A 17,658-nucleotide genomic window follows, 5' to 3' on the forward strand; every position below is an offset into this window, starting at 1 on the left:
GACAAAATTAACGTTGGCACCCTGTGGCACAACTCAAACGGGATCAAAAAAGTAACGTTATTCTCCGTTCACCGCCATTCATATTTCGCCTCTCTATGACATCACTGATGACCACAGCGCATCGCAGCCTCGCCTGCTCTATGACATCACTGATGACAGCATCACTGATGACATCATCACTGAATTTATATAGCCTCTGCCAGGAAGGATGACATCACTGATGACATCATCAATGATGCCATCACTGAGATGCAATGCGCAATCTTGCATTGCATTGGATTCTGGGATTGATTCCCAAGCCCAATTAGTGTCTGCTGCGGGTATGGCCGGGGCAGAGATCCACTTTAGAAACCGGGTAAGCGATTGTGGTTGTGTTCTATCACTTAACACGTTCACTGCCAATGACGTGTTAACACGTCAAAAAAAATCCAACGGTTGACTGCCAATGACGTGTTAACACGTCAAAAAAAAGATTTTTTTTTTTTGACCGTGGGATGTGCATCTAACCCTTTTACATCTCTTATATAAATATTGGAGCCACCGAACGTGTACAACCCATTCCACTGACCCACTAAGTGGCGACAGTGCTCTCCAGACTAGAGGAAGGCAAGCAAAAAGCAGTGTGAGGAAGCCATTCTCATGAAAATGGATTGGCGAAAACGCTATCGCTTTCGCGCTTGGGAGCTGGCGGTGCGGGATTGCAAATTTGCATAATAGATTACGGGTGGAACACACTTTGAAACACGCAGCATAAATAAGACCAGAATCGCAAAAGCTTCATCAAAGCTCTCAACCCAAACCCCAAGAAACGAGCGAGCCCATCCAGACTTGCCCAGCGGCCGCCAGCAGACAGGAGCAGCAGCAAAGCAGCAGCAGAAACGAGCTTGTGACACGCCCGCTGCAGCCAAGAAGAACACACACGGAGGGAGGAGTTTGAAGGAGAGGGGTGTTTCCTGCTGTTATGGAGGAAATTACTGTTCAAAACTATTGTTTAGATGTCTGACGTCTTACTGATGCCAAAAATGAATGGTTAAAGTGACTGTTCTATCGAATTTCACAAAAAGCTATTTATCTCAGCTTAAATTTTCAGACGCTGAAACCATGCTGTATTCAAGTGCTAATGCCTACATAACTACTAACTCTACAAACTAACTCTTTTAGACAGAGAAAACACACATTCTATTAGTTCTTTTGAGATATTTTGTGTTCACAAAATCTTAGCAGAAAAGAATCCTCGGGTCTTGAAAGATGAGCCAGAATCCTAAAAAAAAACCTCTGGCAGAAGCTACCTACAGTAAAAAAAAAACGGCTGGCAGTGAATGTGTTAAAGTACCGAAAGCATTATTCTTTTAGTTTCTGATTGAATTGTCAGCTTCTGCTAACTGAGACCATTTGTCAACTAACGTTGGCTAACTTATAGTGGCTACACTGCCTAAAATTGATCTAGACCTACTAGCTTGCCAGCTAACTGAGTTAGCCAGATTCATCAGCTTAAGATAACATAACTAAATGCTTTCAGGATTTTCACCATGAATACCTGCAGTTCAGCGCTCACTGCTCAGTCAGGCCTACTGTAAACTGGCTATAACTGAATCTACCATTCAAAATAGCTACTGTAGCACCTGTCCCTGCTACAGTAGCTATTTTTAATGTTAGATTCATTGTTCAAGTTAGTTCTCACTCTGTGTGTGTGTGTGTGTGTGTGTGTGTGTGTGTGTGTGTGTGTGTGTGTGTGTGTGTGTGTGTGTGTGTGTGTGTGTAGCTCTGGTAGCTCCAGTCACATCAACACCACTGAAACAATACCATGCCATAGCATGCTAAATTGGCAGTGGTGGATGTTTGTGATACATGAAGCATTGGAGTCTGATGCTGTGTGATATAATCCACTTTCTCTTTCTTCACATTTGACTGAAGACAGACTTCATAAACATTATGACTAATATCAGCTTCACAGGGCTTTGATGGCAGCCTGATCTACTGTACTACTGTTATGTGTTTTTGGATGGAGGTTTGGTGTGTTGTTGTTTTGTGTCAAACTTGCCAGCCTGTTGGAAGAGTTTGACGCAACAAAAAGAAAGAACACAAATAAATACAATACTTTAAAGGATGGCTTTAATGGTAATCAACCCACTTTGTATCATTAATAATCTTGGTAATATAAGCACATGGGCAGTGTTTACCTCTCAATGTGTTTTCCTCACAGAGATCTCCCATTTCCTCCTCTGGCAAAGCGCTCCGTTGTGACACGTTTTACGTCACAACGCGTCACAACGGAGCTGCGGAAGTTCTGCTGGAGACGTGGAATCTGCTCGAGGGCGGCTGTTATTGTTTATTTTATTTTTTTAAGTATGCGCACATCCACGGAGAATGCATTGAGAGCCTTAAGGAGCATTAATGACTTGCAGCTGACGGGGGCAGAGTTTCTGCAGACAGGAGCAGGAGCATTTTTCTCCGTGAAGTAAACAGAGAGAGAAGATAAAGGCTGCCCATGTGCTTATATTACTGAGATTATATATGATACAAAGTGGGTTGATTACCAGTAAAGCCGTCCTTTAAAGGCAAGAAAGCAAGTATTATATAACGGAATCAAAGAAGTTGCATAAATAGTAATCAGGTGAATTAGGGCCTATATGACTCTCCCTCTCTCTCCTCTCCAGAGTAAAATGATTAAGGCCAACAACATGAGTAGAATTTGAGATCTAAGCCCCTAAAACCAGATCATGTCTGATTTCAGATTGATCGACTCTATACAGACGTCCACACATTATAAAATCCATATAATATTCATATCAGCACATTATTAAATATGATGTCTGACCTCAGAGTCTCCAGTCTGCAGTGTGGACTCTCCAGTCCACCACAGAGCAGCTTCACTTGTTTTGAACCCTGCAGGTTGCTGTCACTCAGGTCCAGTTCTGTCAGATGGGAGTTGGACTTCAGAGCTGAGGCCACGACTTCACAGTGAACCTCTGTCAACACGCAGAACCTCAATCTGAATAAAGAATAAAGAAGAAGTTGAACTTCACAGCTGAGACCAGGGGCCCTGGTCTCGCAAACGCACTGATTAGTGCTTGTGCAGTGTTTAACGGCGGGCACTCGTGCAATTTAGAGGCGTGCCCAAACCCTCTGCTATTCTCCCTGCTGCGTAAAATGCCTGTGTGCTCCGTGCAAAATCATGAAATGGGCGTGCTTATCACCTGTGCAGGCAGGAATGATGCAGGCCACACTGATTGGTTTGATTGATGTAAAGCCCAGACCCTGGGCATCACATCAATCAAACCAATCAGATTCCCGTCTCTCACTCCCTTTAATACCGTTTGTGGGGGTGGAGAACCCGGCACATATTTGTATTATCGATCATAATCATTTTCACCTCATAATTTTCACATAAATCACCCAAATGATGTTATTTTTTAATGTGCACTCCCAGGAGTATCAAACAGGTGTTGTCTATTCACTGTAAGAATGGCACTTAACTGTTTCTGCAAATTAACTCTTCATTATCTATTTATTTATTTACATTGCCAAGAGAGAATGAGAGATATACTGTATAGAGATAGGGAGAGAGAGAAAGGGAGGCAAGGGATTTATCAGATGAAGGCAGGTAATACAATAGTATTATTTATGTACTTATTGTATTGTAGAAACAGAGGTAGGCAACAGCACTCGAATTAGAGTAAATCTTGAGTTTTTTTTATTAACTCATTGAGTGCCAAGGACGAGTATGTTCGTCAATTCGTTTAGTAACGTAGAGTGCCAAGGACGAGTATGTTCGTCAATTGCGTTTTTTGACGGTGGGACGTGGATCAATGCCTAATACATCTCCTGTAAAATTTTGGGGCATGTTGAATGTGTATAACCTATTTTACTGACCCATTAGGTGGCGACAGTGCTCTCCAGATTAGAGAAAGTTGAGTAAAAACAGCAGAAAAAGCCGTGATGAAACCATTGAATGGTTTGGCTTTTCGCTGTCGCGCTGGGAGCCGGCGCACAACGGTGGGGGGCTCCGAAAATAGACTCTGGGTGCAGCACACTTTGAAACGCGCAGCAGAAAGCCCAGAAAGCCCAGAATCGGACGCAGCTTCATCCCAGCTCACAACCGAAACCCCAGAAACGAGCGAGCCCGATCCAGACTCCCCCGACGAGCGGCGGCCATCCGAACGTGGATCCGCAAGCAGCAGAGACTCGCCTGACAAGCAGCAGAGCGAGCAAAGCCACCAGAGACACACCCACGGAGGAGGAGTTTGGAGTTGAGGGGGGTGGGGGTGCTGTTATATTGAAGGAAATTACTGTTCAGATGTTTCAGGTCAGAAAATATTAGTTTCAGAGTCAGTGATTTGCTTGAAATGCTTAATTTCACAAAAGGCTCAATATCTCAGCTTTCTAGATGGAAACGCCTGTTTTTGCTGTTTTTGACCTATCTTCTCCGGCTGATAACTAAAGAACGGAAAATGATATCAATAAACTTTTTTTTGCTGCTGATACAATAGAGTCTCATCGTTCTTTGTGCGTGTTCGGTGTTTACATAGTAATATCACACAATATTCTGTGGGCCTCGAGAAATCACTGAAAACGCTCTGAAACTCTGGCACTGGGAGCGTCCGTTCTCCAAAAGTGGCTGGCACTCAATGAGTTAAGGGCAAAACAGATGCGTTTCAGCCTTAGGCCATCATCAGTGTGCTTTTACTCTAATTCGAGTGCTGTTGCCTACCTCTGTTTCTGTGATCTCCCTGCACCGATTGAGCTGCTTATTGTATTGTAGCCTATATATTCATATCTTTTCTTCACTCAGTTTAGGTTCAAGCAAATACTGAAAAGTCAAATGGAACTAGCAGCACTTACATGTCAAGTTTGAAAAAAAGGTTTTAATCCACACAGCAGCAGTGAACAGAGGTGTTTCAGCCTGTGGCTTTCCTCAGTGTTAATGAGAGAATGGGTGTGACCTCATATATAAAACGAGGCAAATTTGAGGTTGATTATGTTTATAAGAACAATCCTTCTTGTTCTTTTGTCAAATGTTGGTAGATACATTGATGATTTGTTTTGTGTTCACTGGTTCATCTGAGGAGCTGGAGGGGTTGAAGGAATTTCTTAATTCTAGAGTTCCTACTATCACCTTCACGTTAGAGGCAAGCAGTGAGTCTGTGTCCTTTTTACATGTGAGAGTTAATACATGTGAATTACTACAAAGATAGATAGGGCCCCAGGACTTCAGAGCTGAGACCAGGGGCCTTATCGTCATAAAAGCGGTAATTTAGCGCTTGCGCGTGTTTAGCGCCGAGGGCACCGCAAAATGGGGGCGTGCTCAAGTGTGTTGACATCTCACAACAATCATCACATCATTTAAAAACATCTGTGATTTGCAGCTTTTAATTGATGCAATTCAGGTTCTTTGGTTGGCTGGAAAATAGAAACGTGTTTGCAACGAGGAAACAGGGACATTTTATTGACAATAATATTGCAAGTAGGCTACAATGTCCAAGTTTTCTCAATTCATTTCCCATTAACCCCTATTTGTATCCTATTTTCTTCCTGAGGGAGCGAGATGGGAACTGACAGATGTAGGCTACTCAAAGGGGGGAAATAATTGTAGACTATAGTAGGCTATTAATTGGCATTAAGGCATTGATGATTAATTAATCTGTATGGTGTGTGTGCACGCGTGCAGTTTCGGAGAGAGAGGGGGGGTATAATCGACATTTTCACCTCATCATTTTCACATAAACTCCCAAAATAATGTTATTTTTTAATGTGCACTTAAGGGAATATCAAATAGGTGTTGTCTATTCATTTTAAGGATGGCATTTAACTGTTTCTGCAAATGAATTTGAATGAAATTGTAAGATGGACACTGTAATCTCCATGCGTAATTTGGACATCTCCACACCATCGCATCAACACCATCGCATAACAATAACACTGGGCCCTATCGTGGCAAAAGCAGTAATTTAGCGCTTGCGCCGGGCGCAGCACAAATTAATGGACGTTCCCAAATCATCTGCTATTCTCTGTGATGCGCAAAATGCCACTTGGCCCAGCGCCACAGTGATTTATGCAGGATTAACTCTGGAAATTATTCAGAGGCGTGCAGGCTTGGTGCGGGCGTTATCATCCACACAACCAATCAGTGTCTCCTTTCATTCCCTCCAATTCATTTGCGCAAATGTCATATGGTTGTCCACGTGCATTTGACGTTTTGTTCATATAAATAGGCTATAACATACACATGTAAAAAATATTTGTTTCTTTAATAGGCAGGGATGTGTGAGAATTTAATTCTAGCCTATTTCAACATATCAAAATTGTCCCAAGTGCCGGGTTCATCTTAATAGGCTATTGCATCACTGGCCCACACAACTTGCTCAAAGTACTGTGTGTGTGTGTGTGTGTGTGTGTGTGTGTGTGTGTGTGTGTGTGTGTGTGTGTTTGTGTGTTGTGTGTGTGTGTGTGTGTGTGTGTGTGTGTGTGTGTGTGTGTGTGTGTGTGTGTGTGTGTGTGTGTGTGTGTGTGTGTGTGTGTGCACGTACAAGGTTTTGGAGAGAGAGGGAGGGTAGGCCACGTAGAAAGAGGATATCAGCATGATTGTGGTACTTTACATGTGATAAAGGTTTTCAGTGAATAATAGTTGATTGCCTCACTGAGTAATCTGCTGTTACCCAATTTTAGCAGCAGAATTTGATGTCCTGGCATTTGTATTTTAATGGAACATCCGTGCGCAAAGAATTGTGCGCATGCTGACGATAGCAGAAGGCAAGGATTTTACGGGGACACACCTGGTTTGGCTTGGGGCACGTCCACACCTGTGTTTGGCTCAGACGCCGGCGCAAAACTGGAAGGTGTCGTGCCAACACACAAATTGACACTTGTGTGAGGCGGACGATAGCATAAGATGCAGGGAAGATAAGATAGCATAAGACGCGTTAATGCGTGCAAACCCGGGCTCAAGCGCAAAAAGCGGTTAGCGCTTGTACCAAGATAGGGCCCAAGGATTCCCCGTGCACTGGAATAGTGCGGAGAATAATGGTGCGCTCAGGCCGCAGCGGGGTTTTAGACCCGCTTTTCAGAGCTCTAAGCGCAAAGAATTGTGCGCACAGGGATGATAGCTAACGTGAGGATTTAGCGTTGCCACACCTGGTTTACCATAAGGCACACCCACAGATGCGCCGGTGCGGAAAATCCGGCGCAAAAGTGGGCGGTATCGTACCGAAGATAGCATAAACAGGCAGAATGGTATGCAATCCAGGGAGCAAGTGCAAAAAGCAAATAGCGCTTGCACCAAGATATGGCCCCAGGACTCCAGAGCTGAGACCAGGGGCCGGTTGTACAAAACACCTTGAGTTAAGATTTAAGGTGTCCATTAACCTTTTAACCTTAAGGAGAAGATGTATAAGGGTGTGCTCAGACTCTAAGGAAAATCTTAACTCAAGGTGTTTTGTTCAACCGGCCCCAGGACTTCAGAGCTCACAGATAGAAAGACTGTTTACAGATTTAATGTAAAATGAGAGATTATCAAACCTGAGACCAGCATCCTAATCAAAACCTATTAAGCACTCCTCCTCCTCCTCCTACGCAATTGTATCATATTAAAGCATTTATGTAAAAAAACAGCAGTTTAAAATCAGACTTAAAACCTATCTGTTCTCTCAAGCTTACAACCTCCCCTACCCCTGACCACCTCCTCCAAACCATCACCCTCCGCCGCCCCCCTGCCCCTCCCTCCTGTTCTCTTCCTCTCCTCTGCTTCTCCATACAACCTTGCCCTGAACCGCCACTGTTATTTGTACCTGTTCCCTGTATCTGTTGCCTGTTGCTTGTCTTTTGTTTTACTGTTAAGCATCTTTGGGTCTTGAAAAGCGCTATATAAAATAAATGAATTATTATTATTATTATTATTATTAAGAAAATATTGAAACATGATTGAGATTTCAGTGTGAGCTCCAAAGGCTGTTCAGTTCAACTTGGTAAAACAGCTCAGTAGAACAGCCTGACACCATTAGAGTCAGTCTGGCTTCACCACAGATTTGGTTGGGGTTTAGTAACTTTTAAAGTTTTGAGCCTACAGCATCATATTTACCACTTTGTCAGCTCGGTCATGTGACTCTCTGTAATTATGATATTTCTAACATGAGCTGAAGGCAGGAGAAGACTGGGGGAATCTTTCATACACAAGTAGCTAGTTAGCTAGCAATCATGTCACGGTGCCAGGGTCTGCATGGGAGATTAGTTCCTGGTGTGCAATGTGCATGCATTCACACACACTGATTTCAATCACACACACATACTGTATATACAGTATATATATATATATATATATATATATATATATATATATATATATATATATATATATATATATATATATATATATATTAGGGCTGTCAATCGATTAAAATATTTAATCGCGATTAATCGCATGATTGTCTATAGTTAATCGCGATTAATCGCACCATTTTTTTATCTGTTCTAAATCTACCTAAAACCGATATTTTTCAAGTTTTTAATACTCTTATCAACATGGGAGTAGACGAATATGCTTGCTTTATGCGGATATTATTATTATTATTGGAACAATGACAAATACTGTCCAGAATATTCTTCAGAATAACCTCAAGGGTGTGCATGCTGAACCATACTGTATAGTGAAGTAGAAGTATATAGGCTACTGTAGTAAGCTGCATAATTAGCCTACTGGTTCATCTGAAGAAAAGAGCACAGGAGCAGCTGCGTGCCAGCTCTCTCCCCCTCTCTCTTTCTCTTTCCCTCTCTCTCTGTCTCTCTCTCCCGCTCTCCATTGGTCTCTCTCTGACTCTGGTCTGATCGCCCTCCCTGTCTGTCTCGCTCGCTTTCTCTGCCTCTCCCCCCCTGCTCTCCGTCTGTCTCTCTCTCTCTCTCTGCAACGGTCTGATCACGCTGACGTGCTCTCTCTTTCACTCTCTCACCCAAAATGCGGGCCATTTTCTCAATTTTAAGCTGAACTTGCCATTATAGCCCTTTTCTTCCTCCTTTTCTGCTCACGGGGGTTTATTTCTGCTTGCTATCAACGTTACTGCTTCCTGATTTCCCAAACTATGGGTCGGACCAAGGCTCAAACATCAAAGAAACTGCATGCGTTAATCGCACGTAAAAAAAAGTGGCGTTAAAAGGAATTTGCGTTAACGCGTTAACTTTGACAGCCATAATATATATATATATATAGTTTATATAGGCTATAGTTTATATAGGTGTGTATATATATGGTTTATATACATTAGTATTATTACTAGTATTGTCTTTTAAATGGGCACTGCACTTTAACATCTTAACACTGCTTTTGTTTTTTATTATATGTGTCTGTATGTTTTTAATGTGTTTTGTAACATGCACCTGAGCCTGGTCAAAGGAAAAATGTCTGTTGCGTTGTGACAGACAATAATGTTGTTGAATCTTGAATCTTAATCATTGGTATGAAATATTGTAACTGATGGTGTCAGGTATGAAGGTCACTCTAGTCTACACCAGGGGTTTTCAAAGTGTGGGAGACTGCGCCTCCCCTCAGAGAACATATAGACCAGGGGCACTCAATTAAAATTCAAAAAGGTCCAGTTAGAGAAAATGTCCTCAAGCAAAGGTCCGGAACATTGTAACGTAGCTTGCGCTATGATTCAGTGCCATTGAACTCAATGATTGAAGTAGCCTAATGGTACGTCTGTATGTCAACAACTGACTGTTAAATCAAAATAAACATCAACAATGCTTATTTACAGTTTTCATATTTAACTGGATTAATTATAGCTACATAACTAGCCTACTATAATAAATAAATGTTATTTTCTCATTTCAAGTAAAATAATGCATTTACAAATAACATACAACAGAGTGCTTTGGAAAAATGTTTATCTTAAAATGAAGTGCTTTAATTTAAGAGAAATGCGTTTCCCCTTTTCTTCACTCCATTTCACATTTAACACTCTCAGCCAACAAACAACCTTTTCTCTTGAGATAAGTGAGCTCCGTATCTGTCTGTCTGTTGATCAATGCAATTGCAATGCAAACCTCGCATGCTGTTGCGTTGGGCAGTGAGTGTGCCCTGGTGTGTGTGTATGTGTGTTTGCTCATGTGTGGCGCTTCCATAGACAGGTCAGGATCGCACCGCACTTCACACGAGACATACTGGTTTTGATCTGCCCGTAAGAACAATGAATGGACATGTAAGAGTGGTTTCTTTTGAGCACACCATGTGAAATTACTATCTCTCGCCTCGCCTCCCCTCCGTCCGTGTCTCGCAGCACCACTGAGAACGAAGCAACAGAGAGAAACGATTCGCTTATTTGATTGGCCGAGTAGCATCACGTGTGATGATTTACAGCGCATGCATTGGTCTGTGAGCTTCCTGGCAGATAAACCAGTAGTACCGTAAATACTATAAAGCATGTGCCGGTTAAAATAGAAACGCTCCGTGAAAATGTAAGTTATCAATGATTTGTAGGTTACAGGGCTCGGTCCGGATAGAACGGCATCTCGGTCCGGATGCGGACCGGAGTCCGGACTTTGAGGATCGCTGATATAGACCAACACCCCCTCCTCCCCACACACACACACACGCGCGCGCACACACACACACACACACACACACACACACACACACACACACACACACACACACATTTATTATTGCCATTATTACCTACTATTATTGTTCTATGCTCCACTCGGGCATAACAAGTTCCAAAGATGTTGTAAACATCTTTATGCTATATTCTTTAATATTTTAAAACCTCTTTATCCTACTTTTTTCAAATATCCTCTTTTAAACATTTTATCCATCTTTATCCACTCTGAAGGACTTTTAATCTGTTTTTTTTAATCATCTTTAACATCTTTATTATAACTAGCAGGATACCCGCCCCGTGCAGTGTATCGAGTAAATGTTGCGTTCTCTGCATGTTCATCCTCTATGGACTGTGTCTGCAGCCAGGCTGGCCAGCGTGGACAAACAGTTCCCAGCCCCATAAATCTTGTAAAATTAATCTGAAATAGCTCCCCAACAGATACAAAAATATATGACCATATATATGTTTGATGTAGATACAAAGAACTGCTGCAATTGGATTGGTGAAACACGCATTTAAAAAATTCGCATTTTCCTTCTTCCTGGTTTCTCCTCTGATACCCTGAGCTCACCTCACAGAGGCAGTCAGTGGGCGCTGTGCCCCCGGATTGGTCTGCGTGACGTAAATTCCGTCATCAGAGGGTGTGTGCGCAGGCCAGGCCCGCCGCACCCCATTACGCAGAGTACGCAGACTGCGTAGGGCATCATGTGACTGTGCCCTCAGTCAGGCCACTCACTGAACAGCAGGCCAGGCGCCGCCTACTGGTTTACTAGTGGTTTTATTACTTTATTCAGGGTTAAAGTGGGTGCATCTCATTGTAAAATTGGACTCGGCCCAAATTGGGCTTCAAACGGCCCAAATTGGGCTTCAAGCGGCCCAAATCTGGCTTCAACCGGCCCAAATCTGGCTTCAACTGGCCCAAATCTGGCTTCAAACGACCCAAATCGGGCTTCAGACGGTCCAAATCTGGCTTCAAACAGCCCAAATCTGGCTTCAAACGGCCCAAATTGGGCTTCAAACAGCCCAAATTTTTCGCCGCCGCCCTTCGGACGCCGGCACGTACGTCGGCCTGTATCGGCCTGGCCTACTTGGTATCTAATGCCCGGCCTGAATTATGATCCCAGTCCGCCCCTGCTTGCATGTACAGTTTAACAATCACTTGTTTGCTGGCATGTACAGTAATTCTAACAATTGTTTGTTTCCCACATGTAATGAAATGTGAGATACACTAGTATCGTTCATAATTAATGATTTTGCAGTCTTTCGTTTGACAGTTATTGAAATTTTTACGGGGGGGGGGGGGGGCACCACAAAACAATTACGCTTAGGGCACCCAAATGGCCAGCAGCGGCCCTGGCGCAGGCTCTCTGCAGACAACCGCGTACACTACTTTTACTTTTACTGTGCGGACATATCTGGTGGAGGCTGTGGATTCTCTTCAATTTTTTTCGTGTCACGTCAGGGGAGGCGCGCCTCACACTTTTTAAACCACTGGTCTACACTGTTCTAGACTGTTACTAACGGAGTACTAACCGAGCCTTCCTGCAGTTCCTCACAGCTGGGATCAGTCTCTGTCGCCCCAGCATTGATGATGTGTTGTAGTCCTCCAGGTCGAACACATCCAGAACCTCCTCTGACATCTGCAGCATGTAGGCCAGAGCTGAGCAGTGGATCTCAGAGAGTTTACTCTCTGATCTGTTTTCTGACTTCAGGAACTTTTGGATCTCCTGGTGTACTGACTGGTCATTCATCTCAATCAAACAGTGGAAGATATTGATGCTTCTTTCAGGAGAGGTTAAGTAATGTGCAGCATTGCCATCATTACTGTTCATCTTCTTCAGGTTGCTGATGGCTCTCTGGATGCTTTCAGGCCTGCTCTCTGTCTGACCCAACAGGCCTCGTAAGAGTTTCTGGCTGGACTCCAGTGAGAGGCCATGAAGGAAGCGGACAAAGAGGTCCAGGTGGCCATTTTTACTCTTCAGGGATTTGACCATGGCTCTCCTCAGGAAGACATCCAGGGATTGTTCACAATCTTCTTCTTTGTCGTCTTCGTCTTCTTCTTCTTCCTCTTCTTCTTCTTCTTCTTCTTCCAGGAATGTCTCCAGCATCCTCTCATCTCTGTTTGTGTGACAGTGGAACAGGTAGACAGCAGCGAGAAACTCCTGAATGCTCAGATGGACAAAACAGAAGACCTTCTCCTGCTGGTACAGCACACACTCCTCTTTAAAGATCTGTGTGAAGACTCCTGAGTACACTGAGGCTGCTGTGATATCAATGGCACACTCTTTCAGGTCGGCTTCATAGAAAATCAGGTTGCCCTTCTCCAGCTGCTCAAAAGCTAGTTTTCCCAGAGAGAGAATCATCTCCCTGGTCTCTGTAGTCCAGTGTGGATCTGTCTCAGCTCTCCCATGATACTTGATGTTCTGCTGTTTGCACTGAACCAGCAGGAAGTGGATGTACATCTCAGTCAGGGTCTTCGGCAGGTCTTTTCCCTCACTGGTTTTCAACAGATCGCTCAGAACTGTAGCAGAGATCCAGCAGAAGATTGGGATGTGGCACATGATGTGAAGGGTCCGTGACGTCTTGATGTGTTTGATTATTCTTTTGGCCTGCTGCTCATCTGTGAATCTCTTCCTGAAGTACTCTTCCTTCTGTGGGTCAGTGAACCCTCTCACCTCTGTCACCATGTCAACAAACTTTCCAGGGATCTGATTGGCTGCTGCAGGTCGTGTGGTTACCCAGATGCGAGCAAGGGGAAGCAGTCTCCTCTTGATGAGGTTTGTCAGCAACACATCCACTGAGGTCGACTCTGTAACATCAGTCACAACCTTGTTGTTCTTGAAGTCTAGAGGAAGTCGACACTCATCCAGACCGTCAAAGATGAACACAACCTGGAACTTGTCAAAGCTGCAGATTTCTGCTTCTTTGGTGTCAGGAAAGAAGAGATGAAGAAGTTCCACCAAGCTGAACTCTTTATCTTTCAGCAGATTCAGCTCTCGGAAAGTGAACAGAAATATGAATTGTATATCCTGGTTTGCTTTGTCCTCAGCCCAGTCCAGAGTGAACTTCTGTGTTAAGACTGTTTTCCCAATGCCAGCCACTCCCTTTGTCATCAATGTTCTGGTTGGTTTGTCTCTTCCAGGTAAGGGATTAAAGATGTCTTCACATCTGATGGTTGTTTCTGGTCTCACTGGTTTCCTGGATGCTGCTTCAATCTGTCTGACCTCATGTTGATCATTGACCTCTCCACTCCCTCCCTCTGTGAGGTAATGCTCTGTGTACATCTGATTCAGAAGTGTTGGGTTTCCTGCTTTAGCAATGCCCTCAAACAAACACTGAAACTTCTCCTTCAGACTGGATTTGTGTTTTTGTTGTGGGTGTTGATGTGGATGTTGAGTTTCTGAAAGAACAAAGAACATCAGTGAGCAGATGTTTTTGTAAACATGAGAAATGTGAACATTTCCTGGTAAATGTGTATCTCCACTCCATGACATCTCTTCAGCTCATCACTGGTGAGCGGACAAACAGGTCCTGATTGTCAGACAATTGGACTCGAGTCATAGGGACTCGGACTCGAGTCGACTCGAGTCGCAAATTTGACGACTTCCGACTCGACTCGGACTTGGAAGGTAAATACTTGAAACTCGACTCGGACTTGGAAGAAAATGACTCGAAACTCGACTCGGACTTGTGACAAGATCAGCCGAGTGCACCAGCTGGGCGTACGCCTAGGTTTACACGCTACGTCCAATGTAGAACTCAAAGTTACGACTAACTTAATTTTATGACTAGTGCACCCTGTATGCGCTGCGTCTGTGTATGGAGCAGGCGTAAAAGTTACACCCAAATGCGTAGCTACTCACTGACAGCTGTCTCATCTTGATCTGCGCGTGATGCGGCCGGAACCTTCTCCAAAAATATCGATCGATATGTGCTGAAAATAGACGTTTTGGGCGCAGGACCTCCGCTCGTCGGCGGGTTTTTAAAAGCTGATGCGTCGGAAGATCTTTCAATTTCTTCCTGACTCGTCAACTGCCCGCAGTGCGCAGTCTGCCATCGCATTCAGTACTGATTGCACTTGTGATCAAACTGCTTGTGTTGGCGCTGTTAAATTGAGCTGTGAGAACGTTTCTATGCTTTGAATACAACTCTATAAGTCTGAGCTGAGTTGGAGCTGTCTGTCAGCTGTCTCGAGCTCGTCTGAGAGAAGTGTGTTGCTTGGCAACAAGCACGTATTAACGTGAACGCGCACGTCTACAGCCTAAATAATCTCTGCCTTGTCATTTTTTCTAACCTGTGACTCGACTTGACATAACCTGTGACTCGACTCGAGACTTGACTTGAAATAACATTGTGACTTGACTTGACTTGATTTGCCGACAAAAGGAAAGACTTGGGACTTGCTTGAGACTCGGGACCAATTGACTTGAGACTCGCTTGGGACTCGGATCAGAGGGACTTGGACAATTGTCTGCTGATTGTGTGCAGCTCAGTGTGAAAGACAACTGGTGTGGTGCTGTTTTGTTTCCCAGTGTGCACCACTGTGTTCAGCATATTACATTCACATTAACAAATTAATAATTTTACCAGAATATCCAGAGGGATTCTGCTCATTGACCTTTAAATCTTGTAATGAATAGATCTTGTTTGGCAAATGTTTAGATTTTCAGCAGAGTTTGGACATGCTCATGGCTTCTATCATTTTAAACTATAGCCACTATAAACCATAAAGTTCCAACATGAAGGAGAGCTAAATAGGGGTGGGACAAAATATCGATACTCACGGTATCGCGATATTTCCACTTGCGATACGTTATCGATACACTGGCACCAAGTATCGATATGTTTTTTTTTTTTTTTTTTTTTTTTTTTTAATAAACAGGCTAAAATATTATGCAGTGTGTGGTAGTTGAAACATAGTTTCAAGTTGACGTTTATTTATGTTTGTAGTTGAAACAAAAACATAAATACTGTAGGCTACATGAATGGAAATGTTTGATCATTAATATCTACTTTTAGAAATTATATAGGTAGGTAGGTTATATAGGTTTTCTTGTTTTAATAATAATAATAAAAAGACTTAATGTGTAACTTTTCCTCCATGGTATCGAAAATGGTATGAGTGAGTGAGTGAACTCTGAGAGAGTTCATGTCAATTCTGCTAATAAATACATAATACCTGCTTCTTGCCTTTTAGGGGTATTTTTTTCTCTTCAGTTACACAGATATCGTGATGTATCGTAGGTTAAATTTCTTCCAATATATCGATTATCGCAGAATCGCTGTATCGTGATAATATCGTTATCGAGGGCCAAGTATCGTGACCATATCGTATCGTGAGTTACTCCACGATTCCCACCCCTAGAGCTAAACTCAGTTTCTTTATCTTGTGTTCTTGTTGGAATGGATTTGGCATGTTCCAAACCGATGATGACTCAAATACATTCAAAAAAAATGTACAGGTCTTAACAAGTCAAATGAGATCAAAATGAGCAAAACTCAAATATAATGTTCTTCTGTCTCTAATAATTTGTTTCTTGTTTGGTTATATGTTCTTTCTTTGTTGCAGTTGAGAACTGTGGCTTGACGGCATCTTTCAGCTACAGTTTGCACACCTGATTCAAATGAATTAGATGAGGCGCCCCAAATCATTTGTTCCTATATTGTTTTGTCAATTCTTTCACTTATAGGTGGCATCATTGTCTTGAAAACGAAACAAAACTCTAACAGACATAAATCACCCATTCTCCACCACCTCCCCTCTCTCTGCATGACATTTAAGCTGTTAAAGACTCTTACTCCTCTGCAGCTCCTCAGCCAGTTCCTCCTGCTTCATTCTCCTCAGGAAGAGCAGTGTGATGTTTAGAAAAGCCTCTGTGCTCCTCCTCTGCTCTTCCTGCACACCATCCACCTCCTCCTCCACCCTCTGACTCTCTGAGCATTCTGCCTCATCTGGACTCAGAACCCTCCGGAACCTTCTCAGCTCCATCTTCACAAAGGTGACGATGTTCTCCTCAAGCAGCTGGAACAGAATAATATACATATTAAACCTTCATACTAAAATCTGCAGACAAAATTACATCCATCTTCAGAGACTGAAAGCCTGCACTGATCTAAAGAGTGCAGCATGGAGATTCAACATGATCTCACAAATAATTATGGAATAGAAATGTTGACCCACAGCACAAAGCCTTCTAGTTTCACAACAATGGCTCTAAAATAGTTGAATGTGAACATCAGTTTCTGCCTCAGTCCACAGCTACTTCCTGGTTACTGAGCCGGCTGTGACCACCGAGTTGCCCCAGTAGAGAGTTGTGGGAGCATCATCCTCGCCTCATCCTCGCCTCGGCCCCGCCCTCTAGTGGCCAAACAAACTTTATTTTTGAACAATTTTAAATGTGTTTTGGTGAAAGTAGAACGTCTGGGCTGTGGACCCACATTACTATGTCACAATTATTTGTGAGACTGTGTTGGGACATTATAATGACCAGAATGGTTTATATCGGCGATCCTCAAAGTCCGGACTCCGGTCCGCATCCGGACCGAGACACCTTCCTATCCGGACCGAGCCCTATAACCTACAAATCATTGATAACTTACATTTTCACGGAGCGTTTCTATTTTAACCGGCACATGCTTTTATAGTATTTACGGTAGGCTACTACTGGTTTATCTGCCAGGAAGCTCACAGACCAATGCACGCGCTGTAAATCATCACACGTGATGCTACTCGGCCAATCAAATAAGCGAATCGTTTCTCTCTTTTGCTTCGAGTGGTGCTGCGTAGTCTGGGCACCTTCCACCCCGCTTTTTGTCATGGGGGCGTAAACCCCGGACCCAGAATTAACACCGGATGGCAATGCGCCTAACAACGTCTTTGTTGCCGTTAGCTTGGCGCGGTGATGTTACCTAAACTAGAGTCTGATCAAAACAAAGCTAGCGTTACATAAAACAAAACGTTCATGCAATATGGCATCTCCGCCACCACCGCCTGACACACCGGTCAAAACGGTGAAAGAGGATTCTGATACTTGGGTCAAATTGTCAAGTTAACGTGAAAGTTGACGAG

At 43.3% G+C, this 17,658-nt stretch overlaps 2 protein-coding genes across 2 annotated transcripts in view; both read right to left on the reverse strand.

Annotated features, from left to right (window-relative positions):
* The window catches only part of LOC310791124 (NLR family CARD domain-containing protein 3-like), a gene marked incomplete at its 5' end in the record, with an annotated part of 39,737 nt that extends 25,729 nt beyond the window's left edge, over positions 1 to 14,008 (reverse strand). The window contains 3 exons of the mRNA XM_083652824.1: positions 2,042 to 2,045; positions 2,819 to 2,992; positions 12,123 to 14,008. Coding sequence (XP_083508950.1) covers positions 2,042 to 2,045; positions 2,819 to 2,992; positions 12,123 to 14,008 — 2,064 coding nt within the window. The remainder of the gene's footprint in view (positions 1 to 2,041; positions 2,046 to 2,818; positions 2,993 to 12,122) is intronic.
* The window catches only part of LOC310791545 (uncharacterized protein), a gene marked incomplete at both ends in the record, with an annotated part of 557,869 nt that overhangs the window by 298,848 nt on the left and 241,363 nt on the right, over positions 1 to 17,658 (reverse strand). The gene's annotated exons all lie outside the window — the stretch shown is intronic.

This window comes from Poromitra crassiceps (assembly GCF_964638095.1).
Source record: "Poromitra crassiceps genome assembly, chromosome: 16".
Classification (NCBI taxonomy): Eukaryota; Metazoa; Chordata; class Actinopteri; order Beryciformes; family Melamphaidae; genus Poromitra; species Poromitra crassiceps.